The 15,744-nt window shown below is 44.8% G+C and overlaps 1 protein-coding gene across 1 annotated transcript in view; it reads right to left on the bottom strand.

Moving 5' to 3' along the window:
• Positions 1–15,744, bottom strand: part of SFMBT2 (Scm like with four mbt domains 2) — a 115,775-nt gene that overhangs the window by 8,095 nt on the left and 91,936 nt on the right. The window contains exons 16-20 of the mRNA XM_066551040.1: positions 14,052–14,161; positions 6,900–7,075; positions 5,138–5,310; positions 2,001–2,249; positions 148–276 (exon numbers count right to left, since the gene is read on the bottom strand). Of these exons, the coding sequence (XP_066407137.1) occupies positions 148–276; positions 2,001–2,249; positions 5,138–5,310; positions 6,900–7,075; positions 14,052–14,161 (837 nt within the window). The remainder of the gene's footprint in view (positions 1–147; positions 277–2,000; positions 2,250–5,137; positions 5,311–6,899; positions 7,076–14,051; positions 14,162–15,744) is intronic.

Genomic DNA, 15,744 nt, shown 5'->3' with positions numbered 1-15,744 from the left:
GAATTGGTGTTATAACTCGGTCTGATGGACCTGGAGTCTGGTCATAGTCTCTGTACCCAAGCCCCAGGCCCAGCCAGCAAGGTGGGATGTCCTGTAGCATGAACAGGCACCACAGACACAAAGGGACAAGTGACAAAAGGATTCTACCTGCTCCTGAAATATTTTGGCAAGGGGTGCACAGTCAGTGAGTTTAATAAACCTCACGACATCAGTCACAGTCCACTCCAGTGGGTTACTGTCCAGGACGAGCTTCTCTTCTTCTTCTGGCTTAATTTCCTGTGAGGGAAAAAATAACAAAGAAAGGTTTTCATCATGTGGATGCCAGCCTGTCAGGGAGACAGAAATGGCAATTGTTTAGCCCAGTGGCTTGGAAGAATTTTTAGGGAGTTGTAAGAATGTGATAACGAATGTAGATTGTTAGTACAAACAATCTACAGGTGGTGTTTTTTCACTTTGTTTTTCTGTTCTTCTCTAGGATGGTGTGTGAGAAAGGTGTTTTTTATTAACTAGCCAATCAAGTGGAATGTATCCTATCGGTCTATAAAAACCTAAGAATCCCTTGTAATAAGCCCTTCTTTTCTCCTCTTGCAATTGGGTCTCTCACCTCTTCTTGTGTCATTCTTGACATCATAAAGCAAACTACCTCCTGTGGAGTCTCGGAGTCTCTGTGGTCAGGATGACCCTGAGATGTGTCAGAGTCTCTTTTCCCAGCCCAGCAGCTGAAGGAGTCAGGATTCTTCTGTTCTGCTTTTCAAGGTTGTTTATTTGCTGTTATCTGTAACATTCTTTTCCTGACCTGCTGAGCTCCATCCATCAGGTCAGTCAGTGGCACACTCCCCACCTTCAGGGTGGTGTTGTATTTATACTAAAAACTACGTGTACATTATTTACAATAATTTCCCAATACCTATCACCTATGTTAGACAGTCTGTCTCTACCCTAAACCAACCCAAAAAGTGCCACCACCACCCAGAAGATGGAGGCTAGGGAGAAGGAGAAAGAAGGACAAGGCATGCCCGAATTCCTCCATCTTGGGACCCCATTCTAAAAACCCCAAAATTCTACTTTTCACCCTGTGACAAACTAACTGTCATTCTACTTAGACTTTCATGGCTCGCAGATCCTCATACAAGGTTGGTAATTATTTCCATGGGTCATAATCAAAGGGTCTTGGGCTCTGTGCTAAGGTCTCTGAGCCCCCTGACAGGTGCTCGAGCCATCCAGGACAGCCGGAGGGGTGTCCAACAGTGGAGAACCAGGGCAGGGCTGCCCTCCTCAGAGCAGCAAAGTTTGGCATTTGTTATGAGTAGAAAAAGCTGCCCATTTTGTTTAAAAGGTTGCAGAGTTCACAGGTTGGGCCAGTTGCTGCCAGGGTGGAGTTCTAACTGTTTGTTGTTGTAATCACTTGTCGTTTTCGTGAACTACCTGTCGTTGATGGTTAAGAACTCCCCCTTTTGCCAGTGACACCCTGCTGCTTCCTGGAAGATGGCACCCAGACGGTGAAGGGGAAGGGACATTGAGTCAGCATGCAAATGACATCGGATCCAGCATGCAAGGGGAGAGACCCCTCACCAAACCTAGCCAAAAACCCCTAAAACAATGAGCCAACACAAAACTGACGAATCAAAGTGATGACCAGATGTGAGGAACAGAATCCAGTATCCGCCAAGGCCTTTTTACCATCACCCTAACCTAAAGATGTTGGCTAGACAGAGGAGCTCAAATGTTGAACTGAAAAGCAAGGGAATCTCCTGATGTTCTCCTGAGGATGGAACCCCCAGCTCTGCCCACAGACCAGTGGACAAAGCTGCACTGTGCCTCCCCCAAATCACTCCTGGGAGCAGCAGTAGCAGCGACGCGAGCACAGACCCGTTGGTTCTCCCCACCCGAGCTGATCACTTTTAATAAAGGCATTAAAAAGGAGAAAGGTCTCCTGCCCGTGTTTATGTCAGCACTGAAGGTTCATTTAGGATGAACTGAGCTATGAAACACGCACTCACCTCCTTGGCTGGCGTGCCCTTGTCGGCCTCGCTGCAGGAGTGGGGCTGGGCCCTGCGGCTGCGGCGCGCTCTCTCGGGGGCAGGGGGCCTGTCCAGCTCGGTGCTGGCCCGCAGGGTGACGGCTCTGCGGGGCCGGGCCGAGGGCACCTCGGCCGAGGACGTGTCCGTCTGGTCATCGCGCAGCTCCGAGCTCGTCTCCTCGCTGCCCGTCTCGTCCTCCATCGCGTCCGCCTCGTCCTCCTCGCTCTCCTGCACGCACAAACAGTGTTGTGAGTAAAAGAAATAAAGGTTACCCATTTTTCTAAAAAGGTTGCAGAGTTACGAGCTGAGCTGGTTGCTGGCAGAGGAGAGTTCTTTGTTAGCTTCATGTTGTAATCACCTGTTAAAGAGTGGTTGTTAAATGCCTACTGTTGAGAATTCCCCTTTTTGTCAGTACCACCCTGCCTGCTGCCAGGTGGATGGCCCTTCTCGGACAGTGAAAGGAGGGCATGCAAAGGACCTTGGAGCCAGCATGCCACGGGAAAGCCACCCCACCAAACTTACCAAAAAGACCCCAAAAACAACGAGCCAACACAGAATTAAGAGATCAAAGTGATGTCTGGACGTGAGGAACAAAGTCCAGAGCCTGCAGAGACGCTTACCCTAGCCAAGGAGGACCTCGGCTAGAGGCAGGACCATGAAGGTCAGGCCAAAAAAGTGAACAAGGGATTTCCTGATGTTCTCCTGAGGACGGAATCCCCAGCTCTGCCCACAGACCAGTGGACAAAGCTGCTCTCTGCCTCCTCCCCTGAATCACTCCTGGGAGCAGCAGCAGTGTGAGCGCGGACCCGTCGGTTCTCCCCATCCGAGCTGATCACTTTTAATAGAGGCATGAAAAAGGAGAAAAGTCTCCTGCCTGTGTTTATTTCAAACAGCACCTGGGAGACGGACACAGCAGCAGATCCAAAGGCATGGATGGGGCAGACTGCACTCCCATGGCTGTGCTGGTCTGGGGTAACATTTATTTTAAGTGAATTATCTAGTTTTCGTTACAGCAGTAAGTGAATTAGCCCTACATTTAGGTTCGTTACAAAATGCAGAAGAAAAAAAGGTGTATGGCAGGAAATTCTTCTTCTCCTCCCAAATAAAGTGTAGCAGGCCCTGGGTCTGCAAGGGCCCCTTGGCGTGCAGAAGCCTAAAGATAGGAAATGCCAAGTCATGGTGAATAGGCCAGAAGCCCCTCTCCTGCCTTTTGGAACCCTCTGTATAACCCTATAGATCACTTTCCTTTAACCCTTGCCACTGGACCATTTCTGATCCCCCTGTACCCTATATAAAGGGCTGGTTTAGCCTGGTTCTGGTAGAAGAGCTGTCACTGGAACCCTTCTCAGAAGAATCAATAAAGACATCACTGTGGAACTCCAAACAGCCTTCTCCTCTCTCTCCCTGTGTCTGCCTGCCTGGGCACCTGCAAGCTGAAAGGGCTGAAACCACAATGAGCTGAAAATCACTAAATCACTACAGTAATAAAAGAGCTGATCTCACCTAAGCTTGCTGAGGTTGCCTGTGGCTGAGAGCTGCTCAGGAACTCGGGCAGTCTGTCCCAGAGAGGACTGTGCTATCCGGATCCTGCACCCAGCAAAGGTGCATCACTAAAGGTCAACAGCAATGACTCATCTGGCATGAAACGTTCCTATCCTGGGCTGGTATCTCAAAACTTGTGGCACTGCAGATGTGCAGGAGGAGAAATGGAAAATACTAAGAGGATAAAATGAAATTCGGGTTGACTGAGATGAAATAAAATCAGAAACTTGACTTTAAACTTCCACATTGCTTCAAATTGGTTAGGGTGTTACTGGTCCTGAAAAAAGGGACATTTTGGTGCCTTTTGAAAATGGCTAGATGTTCAAGATAGGACTCTTTAGTGACATTTCTGCAAAACTCAGGACAGAGGATTTCACCCAGATTTCCCTGCTTTCAGCCCAACACTGAACTGCTGGAGGTGAAGCCCTAAGTTCATTTGAAGCCTTATACCAGATTCTTGTTATTTCTGTCACACAGGGCTTTACAAACACTCACCAACTGATGGAAACTGTGCATTTTGGACTTTATAGATATATATAACCTGCCCAAATGGCTTTGAGAGCTTATCTCTGTTCCAAGTGTGAGCAGGCACCCAAAGCCATGTGCTCAGGTCTTGAGTGAAAGAGCAATTTAGACAAAGATAGTTGTATTGGCTGAAAGGTTGAAAAACTTGGCTAATGGTTGATTTAGGCTTAACATAAGTTTAAGTTCCTTTGAAGCAGGTATAATCTAAGGAAATGAAGCAGAACTACACCTAAATGAGGACCAAGCCATGAAGATGCAGGCAATCAACTGAAAGCTGAATAAAATAACCTACTCTAGCTGAAGTGGAGGGAATTTAAGTAAACCAATTTTATTTCACATTGCACAAAGCAGCAATCACTGGCACTCAGCTGAGGAAGTGAAACCACACGAGCTCTGTTACTGCCACCATGGGAAAAGCCCCCAGAAAACAGCCCACACAGAGCTAAGTCTATTCCAGGTTTAATTTGGATATGAATCTTTGCTGAGGCTCAGAACCTGTTGTATCACACAGCAGACTGGAAAGACTGAGCGCTCAAATTCCATGTATTTGGGACACAAACCATTTGCTTGCATGCTAAGGCTTGATGTTATGGGCCAAAAATATTAGGAATAGTTAAAAAATATACAAAATTCCTTGAAACGAAAATGGCTATGAGCTATTATTATTTATTACAATACTTGGAGATCTTAAGCAAGGATCACAGAGCTCCTTCACTCTGCTAAATGTTGTGCAAAGCATCCAACAGGCTCATCTGCCCGCTTTTAAGGAAGGAAATAAAATAAAAAGAGATATTAGAGCATGTCAGCCAGTAAGCTGGCTGGGAGCAAAAAATCTGCTTGCTACTTCTGAAATGGCCAAGGCAAAAATCCCCAAACTGCCCCAGTAAAACCAGTCTGATCGTAGAGGAAGAGAGCAGCAAGGAAAGATCCAAAATAGAAACTGGAAGTGTTCAGGTGTGCTGAGAAGCCCCCCTAAAGGAAAATGCAGAATGGGGGACAAGAAGAAGAGACCAAGGGGTTTTTGCTGATTTATCCAGTGTGACACAAACCTCTGCAGAGCCTGCAGCATTGGAATCCACAGCTGATGATCTCCTTTTCTTCTGCACAAAGATGGATTTCCGCCTCTTTCTGCGTCTGGCTGGCTTGACATGGCCACTTTTCAGGTTGTTATTTTCCCCAATCGGTGGCTTAATGATTTTTTTCCTCTTCCCATAATAATAAGCTGGAGAAATGAAGCACAATGCCCATTAAAAAGTTTAACAACCAAAGAAGGGAACCTTGGCTTGCTCCTTGCTACAGTTTCAGGAATGTACTCTAAGTGCAATTTAAACTTTAAAATAAATTGATTTGGGGAAAAAAAAAATTGTACAGCATAAATAGGTCATGTTGGACTAGCACAGAGTGTTACAGCTCTTATGTATCCAGGTTTATTGATGATGAATGAAGACTTCAGGATTTAACAATGTGTTTAGGCAGAGCTGAGCAGTGACTTGGAGGGAAAGAGGCCAACAAGTTCCAGATTTGATCCAATGCAGTTCTGTGTGAGGTAAAGTTGCTGAAGTTTTCAGCAGAGAGGAGAGAGGGCCAGCTAGCCTCAATCATGTACAAAGGAATGGATTTTTATTACTTTTAACTATTTTGTGGACCAGGCTGAAATTAAGTCCTCTGACCTTACATTAAATGTTTGTATTAAATGCCTTTTGACACACTCTGGGGATGAAAGACACAATGTCCTTGACGAGCTAGAGTATCCCAGGACAATTAAAATGGCCCTTGGCACCTGTGGCAAAGTTCATAACTGAACTGAGCCTTTCAGCAAATCAATGGATTTCTGAGGAAAAATTCTTCCAGTCACATAAACCATCAACTTTGAGATGGGACAACCTCAGCTGGAGCTCCTCCAGCTCTCCATTTGCTACGAGTGGGAGCCAGGACTCCAGCTCAGGTGTAGATTTCTAGAGAAACCCATCCCCAGGGATCTCAGTATCCCCCTGAGCATGTTCCTCCTTCTACTGGCACCAAACTCAAAGAATTGCTTTAGGTCAATTACACTGCTTTTTGCAACCTTTGTGGAAGAAGGACAGCACTCCCTTCCACTTTCCTGACCTGTCTGACAGCCAATAATACCAATAACGTTGACAACAAAAAGAACTGAACACTAACAACAACCTTCCTGAACAGGCAGGATCGTGTTTAAGAATTAAACACTCTGAGTAGAGAGTCAGTGTTCAAACCTTCCAGCACCTCAGCACTGTGGTTCTGGCCTGTGCTGGTGTGTATGCCAGAAACTCTTTACAAGGAGGATTCATCTCACCTAACAAAGCTATCTTAGATGTAGCAAGTTAAAATCTCAGCTCCCCACTGCAGGTTCTTTTTATGTGCTCCTTGTGTTAACTTTAGATATGAAGAAAATTCAAGACTTCCAAAAAGTGATGGCTATCAAACAGATGCATTAGGATGCAGTAAGAGGGACAGTTTTCTGGTAGAGGATTCCAAGGGAACCTGTGGTGGCCTCAGGATTAAATAACTGCTCTTAAATGAGATGAATCCTCATCAGTATGAACATATCACACAACTCCTGTTCTTCACCACACACCACCAAACAGATGTGTTAGGATGGAGTAAGAGGGACAGTTTTCTGGTGGAGGATTCCAAGGGAACCTGTGGTGGCCTCAGGATTAAACAACTGCTCTTAGATGAGATGAATCCTCATCAGTATGAACGTATCACACAATTCCTGTTCTTCACCACACACCACCTCCCACTTCTCTGGTTCCCAGCCAGCACCAAGATCATTTTCCCAATACTCACTGTACTTGGTTTTGGTGTGGATGGAGCAGTTCTCGGGGCAGACTTCAGCCACCAGCACAGGGCTGAAGAGGTTGGGGCAGCACTCGAGCTTGGCACAGACCCTCCTGCAGAAATCTGCCACCTGGTCCGATGTGCGCACGATCTTCACGGTCGCCCTGTACGTCTTCCCCCTGTACCTAGGGAGGAGTACAGGACCCCACGTCACCCATCCAGCAAAATCCTGTGGTGCTGCAGACCAGACCCCCCTCTGCCAGGGAGAGATCCTCCCCAGGGACCTTTGGGAGAGCGACTCTCTTGAGAATGCAGGCAGAACATTTTTGGGGGACTGAAAACTCCTTTCTACTCTTTTAAAGAAATTTCCACTTTTTTTAGTGGCTCCATTTCAGATGGACTCGAGAAAGGAAAGGAAATTGAAGGTGTGGACATGATTTGGGAAGGAATCTATGTGCACACTGGATATATCTGTAGATATGGCAAGATAAGGAAAAAAATCTCAGTAGGCTTGGTGAGGATACTACACAGGAGAGCAAGGCCTTATTGTGAACTAATGCAAAGGTTTTGGGAGAGGGATGCAGTCTCTCTTCATATATTGACCCATGATCAGATGCTTACACACCTTGCAGAGCTTTCTGGTCACCACTCAACTCTCTAAGCCCCCAGTGCACTTTTGGTTTTCTCCATTGCCATCTTTCCTGCTCCCACATCATGTTCCAGCTCCCAACAATCCCCAAGACTCATGGTGCCAGCTGTGGCTATCAGGACACACTCGTTGTGAAGAAGTATCTGGGTGAAACACCAATCTCTGGCACCCCAGGACCAGATGACTTCACCACTCTGAGATGTGGGCACTACAAAACCTGAGGAACTCATCAGGAGTCTCTGGAGTTATTTAACAGGGCTGCAGCAACAGGTCCTAAAAACTGATTCCTGCAGGGAATGCTTGGAGCAGAAACCTGCAATGAAAGGTTTGTCTTAAATTTGCTACGCCACTGAAACGTTTATTTCGGTGTTTCATATGAAGTGTTTCTGAGTGATAAATGGCTGAGAAAGATACAGTTACATCCCTGCTGTACTACATTGTAGTAGATGGGAACCCTGGAAAACCAATTATCCCCGTAATTTATTAAACAGCAGCAGCAAGCTGTTGTAAACAGTGAGATAAGGTTTTTAAAACATCTCTTACATATCCTGAGGAACGCAACACGAGGAACAACCATGCCAGAGCCCGGTGCTGGCATTACAAATGTGCTCAGAGGAGGGAAAAGCAACACATAACAAAAGGAAAAGAGGGAACAACAGTGGAAGAAAGATTACTGGATGGGAGGCAAGGAAAGAGAAAGATACAGTCACCAGGAAAAATGAAACAAAGCATTTGTCAGTGTATTAAGATCCGCAGTTTCCTAGCAGCTGCTGATAGATATGGGAGAGGAAGAGGAGGAGGTGGTGAAATAAAGATGTGACCAGAGAGTTAAAACATTCAGACAGCTCTTTCTGAAACAAAGAGGTGTGGGAAAAGGGTTTGAAACTGTGGCACATTAAGTGTTCTAAAGGGGAAACCCAAATGAAACTTGAGTCTGAGAACATCCCAGTCCAACCATGCTCAGGTCACAATCCAAATTACCACCTCAGCATAAAATGTGAATGAGCATTCCTGCAAGGTGCCAGGCTCTGATACCCCTTTTGGTGCCAGGACAATCCTGGATTCATTCACCTGAATGCATGAATGACTTCATGAGCCAACTTTTCGCACACCCTTAAAGACCTGGACAGATGATGTAAAAGGGAAAATGTTCCCTTCAGGTACAGACCACTGTTATGATCCCAGCTTCCCCATGAAACAGCTGCAGAGGCAGGCTGGCTGAGCAGGGCTTGGCAATACCTGATATAACAAAACCACTAAATGCCACAGGCATTTAAATGCATCTACTTATGAAAGTTTTATATTTCTTTTCAACGTGTTTGAAAAGACTCTTGCACTTATTACTTCTCCAGCAGCCATGAAGTTTAACAACGGCCTGGATTGTTTGGTCAGTGAGTCTGCTCTCAGAGATTTCACTGTGCTGCTTTCAGCTGGACCCAAATAACTCTGCTTGGGCTAAAACAGCACTACCAGACAAGCACCAGCCTCGAGGGTCTCCCCACTGGAGGAATCGTGGCACGGGGAGCACCTGTACCTACACCTCATTTTATGTCTGGATGCATCTGAATTTAACTCACATTTATTTGTCCTTGTTCTGACTTTCAGCACTAGGATGAAAAGACTGCATCTGGTTTTGTTTCCCTGCAAAAGCACTCTAATCAAATTGCTTCTTGATCTTCTTTCTTATAAGCTAAGAAAGCTGCCTGATGGGTATTATTCAAGGATGGCTGACTTTTTCTAACTGTGTGCTTCCTATTGTGTTTGGCTGCCCAGGAAGGACCCATTGTACTGCAGTGCCTGCTGAAAGGAAAAGATGAAACTAGGAAAATGAACAACTGACTGATTTCATCGTCTGCTTTGAATGCAACACACATTTTAATTAACAGAGAGGATGGCAAAATGGAGATCTCCATGACTGCAGCAATCAGTCTCAATAAGCCAAGGTGTTAGCACTGGCCACAGCAATATTTTTTACATCATTTTGGTCTTGGCAGCACCTCTTTCACCTATAAACCAGGTTCTCCTAATATTTTCCATATTCCTCACACACTAAAGATTTTTTAACTCAGGCACCACCAAATGTAATCTGAGCTGCTTCTAGCACAGCCATGTAGTAGGAGCTCCTTTGTCAGAAAACATTTTCCATTAGCATCTCTCAGAAAGTTACCAACTACTGATGCCCTTATTTATGTTCTTATAGCAGGGTTCCTGCCTTCTCAACCACCTGCAAGCAGCAAGTATCTACATGCACAGCATGGCACCACTGGAGACTTGGAAAATTGCTGTGTCAAGGATAATATTTTTGGTTTTCTTAGAAATCGCTGTTCTTTTTTTAAAGAAAAAAAGATTTTCCAGCTAAAACCAAAAGAATCTTTCTTTCCTCTTTCCCCTTCTCTGCCCTCAGATGCCAAACACAGAGAAAACCTTAAGGCTGGAACTATTTCCATGAAAAATACACTTGCTGATCCACGAGCAAAAATATTAAATGAACAGCACTTTGCAATAGAATTCTTCTGTTGAAACTCCCTAAAATAGATTAGAGGCTCATGAGAACATAGTGCCTTCCAGAACTCCAGTTATGGACTGCTGTGTGATGACACAGAAAGTCTTTTGCTGAAAAACTTCAAAAAGCAAGAACATTGAGAACCTCATTTTCAAAAGTCCCATTCTAAGGGGTTCTGACAATTCTTGAGACTAATTTGAGCAACTAAAAAGTCTCAATTTCCTTTTGGGGGACTGAAAACTCCTTTCTACTCTTTTAAAGAAATTTCCATTTTGTCTGTCTACCTTAAAGTCTGCCAAACATAAGGAGTTAACTTCCTTCAAAGCTGTTTAATCTTCCAGTGGCATTTTGTACTCTTGAACACCGGATTCAGAAAGGGCACTGGAATGCTCTGGTTCTAAGGCCTTGTCTCATTAAGTCTCCTGATTAGAGAAATAAAAGGTTTAAATCGTTCCACTGATCCTGGCTTGTAAAGCCTTGCTCAAAATGAACACAAATTAACTTCCACTGTTTCTTCCTCAACCCCAAACCAGTTACCTCATCACATCAGGCACAACTCACCCTTTGCTTCTTGCCAGTCCCCTACTGGTCCTGCACGTTCTCAGAAATGGCTTCCAAGATGATTTGGCTAATAACCTTTCCAGGAAAACTGAACTGACAGTGTGTAGTTACTTGGATCCTCCTTCTTGTCCTTCCTAAGGAGGGGTGTGATAATTGTCTTTTCCAAAAATTAGGATTCTTCCCTCATCCTCATCAACTTCCAAACACGCCTTGCAATGACATTGGCCAGTTCTCCCAGGCAGAGCTGGCTGCATCCCAACTGCTTCCATGCACTTGTGCACATCCACTTTGCTTCCAGGGTTTTTAGATTCTTTTCCACCTACTGTGGGTAACACTTCACTCCCTCAAACAGGATCAGAGCCCTGGGAAGCCTGAGAGCAAACCCTCACTAGCAAAGGCTGAGGCAAAGAAGATTTCAAACACCTCACCTATCACAAGTTAAAGGCAGTCTTCTAAAGCAGCTGCAGTGAAAAGGCTTTCTTTGAAATGCTGCCTCATAAATAAGCAATGATGTCTGGCATAGGGGTAAATATTCCTGGAGTTCAGCTACTGGATTTGAGCAGTTCTCAGGATTTCCTTTAATGAAGGAGTTCAGGAATACTCATCTTTATTATTTTGATCAACTGGGCTTCATACAAGACTCAGGAGACAACTTTGTGCACACACTGCTTTTGTTTATGTCCAAAGCCCTGCAAAAATGGGTAATTCCAAACAGCCCCATTATCAGCCCTTAGAAATGAAAACCCTTGAAAAGCATGAAGTCCCTTAAGCATTTTATGTAAAATTGGGAAGGCAAATCAAGATGTAGGCACTGCACTTAAGAGCATCAGAACTATAAGGGTTGAATGCTGACAGCTTCAACCGGCCCTCATGGGAACCCAGGAGGATCAAGCCTGACATTTCTAACTCATCATCACCAATAAATCAGGTTTGACTCTTCTCACACGGAGCCAGCAGCGCTGATGGGAAGCAGCTGCCATCACACACTGCAAACACATCTCTCTGGACAATCTAAATTGTTTTATCTTCTTTGCAAGGTGAGTGTAATTGATTCCACAGTGGTCACTCATGGCAGCAGAGTGAACTGAACACAGGCTGCCCCAGGACTGAGATAATGCATTCCTGGCAGTGCAAAACCTTGCATTTGGAACAGTGGGAAAAGCAGCTTTCTCTTCACCTATCCCTTTGCTCTACCCTGCTGCAGGCACTGCAGACAAACAGCACTGCCAAGATCCAAGGAGGTGCCAGCCCACATCAGAAAGAAGGTGACAAGAAGTGTCCCATCACAGCTGGCGCTGGAGCTGTCACCCTTAGCAACAGGCACCATCCAGAGCCCATGGAGCTGGAAGTTGCTCATTGCAGACCTGTGTTTCATATTAGAGGTCTCTGTTTAAGACTCTGGAGCATTGTCACACCTGGTGGAAAGTGTCATTTGCTGTTTGAATGTTCCACAGTATCTGGCTTCATGACTATTTTCTTTTTTGCTCCTGAACAACCAAATGCAATTAAGACTTTGGGATGGAGCAACTCAAGCAAACTAAAAAGGAAAAAAAAAGAAGTCCTAGGGTAGCCAGACAGTCTTGGGGCATGTCAATCCTCTGCCATCCACTCTTAAAAGTACTCAAACTGTCCACAGACAAGCTGGCACCACCACCAAGCACTGCTCTGTGAAGAGACCAGCCACAGAAGCCAGAGAGCTGCAGGAGCCAGGTTCTGTCCAGCCCCATGAGCTTTGTCTCCTCAGGAGCCAGAGGGCAACGCCACACAGGAGGAGAATCCACTGCTGCTCTCAGAAAGCACTTCAATGCTTGCTGTCAGGGCTCTGAGCTTGTGATGACCCACTCTGTGGCTTAATGAAGTTGAAAGATGCTGCCTGACTCCCTGGAGAGCGAGGTGGATGCCTGCTGGGGCTGCCAGCATGCAGGAACACAAACATGGACTGTGACTGGGGGGGCCGACGTAAAATACTACCATGGATGGTCAGGTAAACATTTCCCAGGCTGTCTCCCATTAGAAATATGGATTGCAGCTTTAAGAAATAGGTATTTCTGCTTTTGCACAAGGCAGATCCCACTCTCAAATGGGAAAGTCCAACAAAATCCCACTCAGGATACTGCTAATAGGAAAAGTGCCTGTAAGCTCAGTTCTTTGCAGGAGAGGATGTTAAGTAATATAGGGCATTACAACTTGATTTCACAACTGCTAAGTACCTGCAGGAGTGAATTATCTGATATTTGCAGCACAAGATGTGAGATCCTGGAATCAATGAAAACCAGGTCATGGACAAAGACCTGTTTTAAATGAAAATCTGCATGCACAAAGTTGACTTTTAGACTTCCATCCACAACAAACACAAAAGCCCGACACTCCACATGGGTGAAAGCAGCAAATTAAAAATAGGATGTTTTTAGCAGATCTCCATCTCAGTTTGCAATCCTCCTTCAGGAAAGCAGTTTAAGTGTACACAGAGCAAAAGTTTCTCAAGTCCCTCCCTCAACCACAGAACACATGACCTCTCTGCAATACCTGCATGGGCAAAGAGCAAATACAGTAGCCATCAATAGTGCTGTGTTTGGCAGCTATTCATATCAAATAACCCAGAGAAAATTGCTTTTCTTTGAAAAGGAGTTAGAGAGTTCAGTACAAAGGGTGAGATTCACTGCATTTAACTACAGCACTTAAAAAGTTAAGGTGACCATTAGTCAACAAAGAAAGCTTTCTTCAAAGAAATATTTATTGAGATCCATCTTCAAGTGGGAAGAATTATTCTTCAGAAGGACTCTGGAGAGAGCTTAGTCATAAGACTCCCCTCTCTCAGAGAGGCAACAATTGTTGAAATACATCCTAAGTATAGTGCCCATTACATAAAGAAGACACAAACAGGTAGATTTTAATGCTGGAAGGAGGAATTCAGTATTCTTTGGTGCTGTTTAGAAGAGAATTGAAGAATATTTTCTAGAAAGGCATCAAATCTTGACCTGAATCTCTGATCTGTTACTACTTTGCCCTAATCACACTCCTGCTAAAAAATGTGTCCCTGCTAATCTGTCTGAACTTTTTTTGGTTCACTCATTCTCACCATTTTTTTCTGCATTACCCTGACAGGCTCTAATTTAAAAGCAGCCATACTCCTCCATCTAGAAACCTGGGAATTTAGTTCATTCAGTAACAGCCAAGCTTATAAGAACAGCTTATCATAAAACTCAGGACTTGACTTCATCAAAAACTGGATGGCTGCTTGGAGAAAGACAAAAGAAATGAACTGTTCAGGTGAATATTTCATTTCTGAAGTTGCTATGGAATGAGTCAAATAATTCAATGAAGCAAAACGATAATTAGAAAAGTAAAACTCTCACAATAGGAAAAAACCCTTTTCTTCTATTTTTTTCCCCCAGTCAGTTTCCTTTCTGAAACCTCCCAAATAAAAGAACACACATTGAAGGCTTACTTTGCTTTAAGTGTTTCCTCCTGGAAATTCCACTGAGGGTCTTCCACAAGCTGCAGTTCTCGTAAAACACTCCCTGGCTTGTAAGCTGCATTGATCACCATGCTGAGAACCTATGGGGAGATAAAACCAACAACAATGATGGCTTTAAAAGCAGTCCTTGACCACACAGGTGCTGCACAGGCAGGAGCAGCTTGCAGGTGCTTGTTTCTGTCCTGGCTGCACAGGTTAAGCGCTGGATGCAAGGAGGAGGGGTCCCAGAATATATAATTGTTGCCATACCATAGATAACACCTGAGTCTGAAAAGCTAACTGCATTAAATGCTTCTGTTCAACCCCAAAAATCTGCTAACCGCTGATTTTGTCTTTGTGGAAAACCCTCTCACCCAAAGCAGATTGCACAGACTGCACACCCATCATGGACCAGTTTAATAAAAAAAATGAAAGCAGAAATAGCTCTAAAGGCACAACCAGGTACAGGACCACACAGTGAACACTGAAGGGGAAATTCACACATTAGAGGTCAGCAATGTGCTGAAGAGCCTGAGAGCTGTGTGCCTTGACTGTATTAACAGAATAGCAATGAAGTCTCCACAAAAAGAGTTTGCAGGAGGTGTGCCTGGAGCCCAGTGTGTGTCCACTCTGTACCAGAGAACACATGTGCCAATCCTTTTAATCCAAAGTCAGCGAGAATAAAAATGATTCTTGCTATTGGCTCAGGAAATCCAAGCTTTAATAGCCTACCCTTGGCATAGGGAGATAAACACAAGGAAAACAAATCTCTTAACAGCACCAGACTGTGTGTTTGAACACTCTGCATTGTATGCACATGAGTGATCCCACAGTGAATCTGGATTGGTTTTCATCTAATTTAGCTTGTTACCTAACGCCTGTTCTTAATTCCTTGGGGGTCTGCAAAATGATTTCAGATTGATGAACATGAAGTTTATCCAGCAACCACGAACAGAGTTCATCAGAAATGAAAAAATAACTAGGTCATACTGCAGTGACCAATGTGTTTATGTTTGTTTGGTTGGTTTTTTCTGGGTTGGTTTTTTTTCCCCCTCTAAATCCAGCAACCTGAGGATTTGCTAGCATTTTGAAAACCCTACAGGATTAATCATTTTCAGGCAAGGGCTTCACTTAATGCTGCAGAGCACTCTGTAAAATGGCACTGGCTGGAGTTGCTTGGATAGGTTATTTACTAGAAGCAAAATTTAATTTATCATTGGGCCCTTGGAAACATAACTCAAACCACTCTTCAAAAAAGTCCAATTAGAGACACCAAACACTGACAGAGCGTAGATTTAGAGTGGATATGAGGAAGAAATTCTTCCCTGTGAGGGTGGTGAGGCCCTGGCACAGGGTGCCCAGAGCAGCTGTGGCTGCCCCTGGATCCCTGGAAGTGTCCAAGGCCAGGCTGGATGGGGCTTGGAGCAACCTGGGATAGTGCAAGATGTCCCTGCCCATGGCAGGGGCTGGCCCTGGGTGATCTTTATGGTCCAATACAACCCAAACCATTTAAAATGCTATGAAATGACAATTTCTGAGTGAGCCCTTCCAGCTGCTCACCCACATCTCTCTTGCTGGTCTCTCCCCACACACACTGAGAAGCACTGGACTCTGATACTTGATATGAGGAAGCCAGAAGTGGGTTTTCAAAAACATCAAGTGCCTGGGGGGCTGCCACACTCGT

This window comes from Molothrus aeneus, chromosome 5, assembly GCF_037042795.1.
Source record: "Molothrus aeneus isolate 106 chromosome 5, BPBGC_Maene_1.0, whole genome shotgun sequence".
Classification (NCBI taxonomy): Eukaryota; Metazoa; Chordata; class Aves; order Passeriformes; family Icteridae; genus Molothrus; species Molothrus aeneus.
Note: the sequence above shows the minus strand (reverse complement) of the source record. Positions and strands in the feature narration are given on the sequence as shown.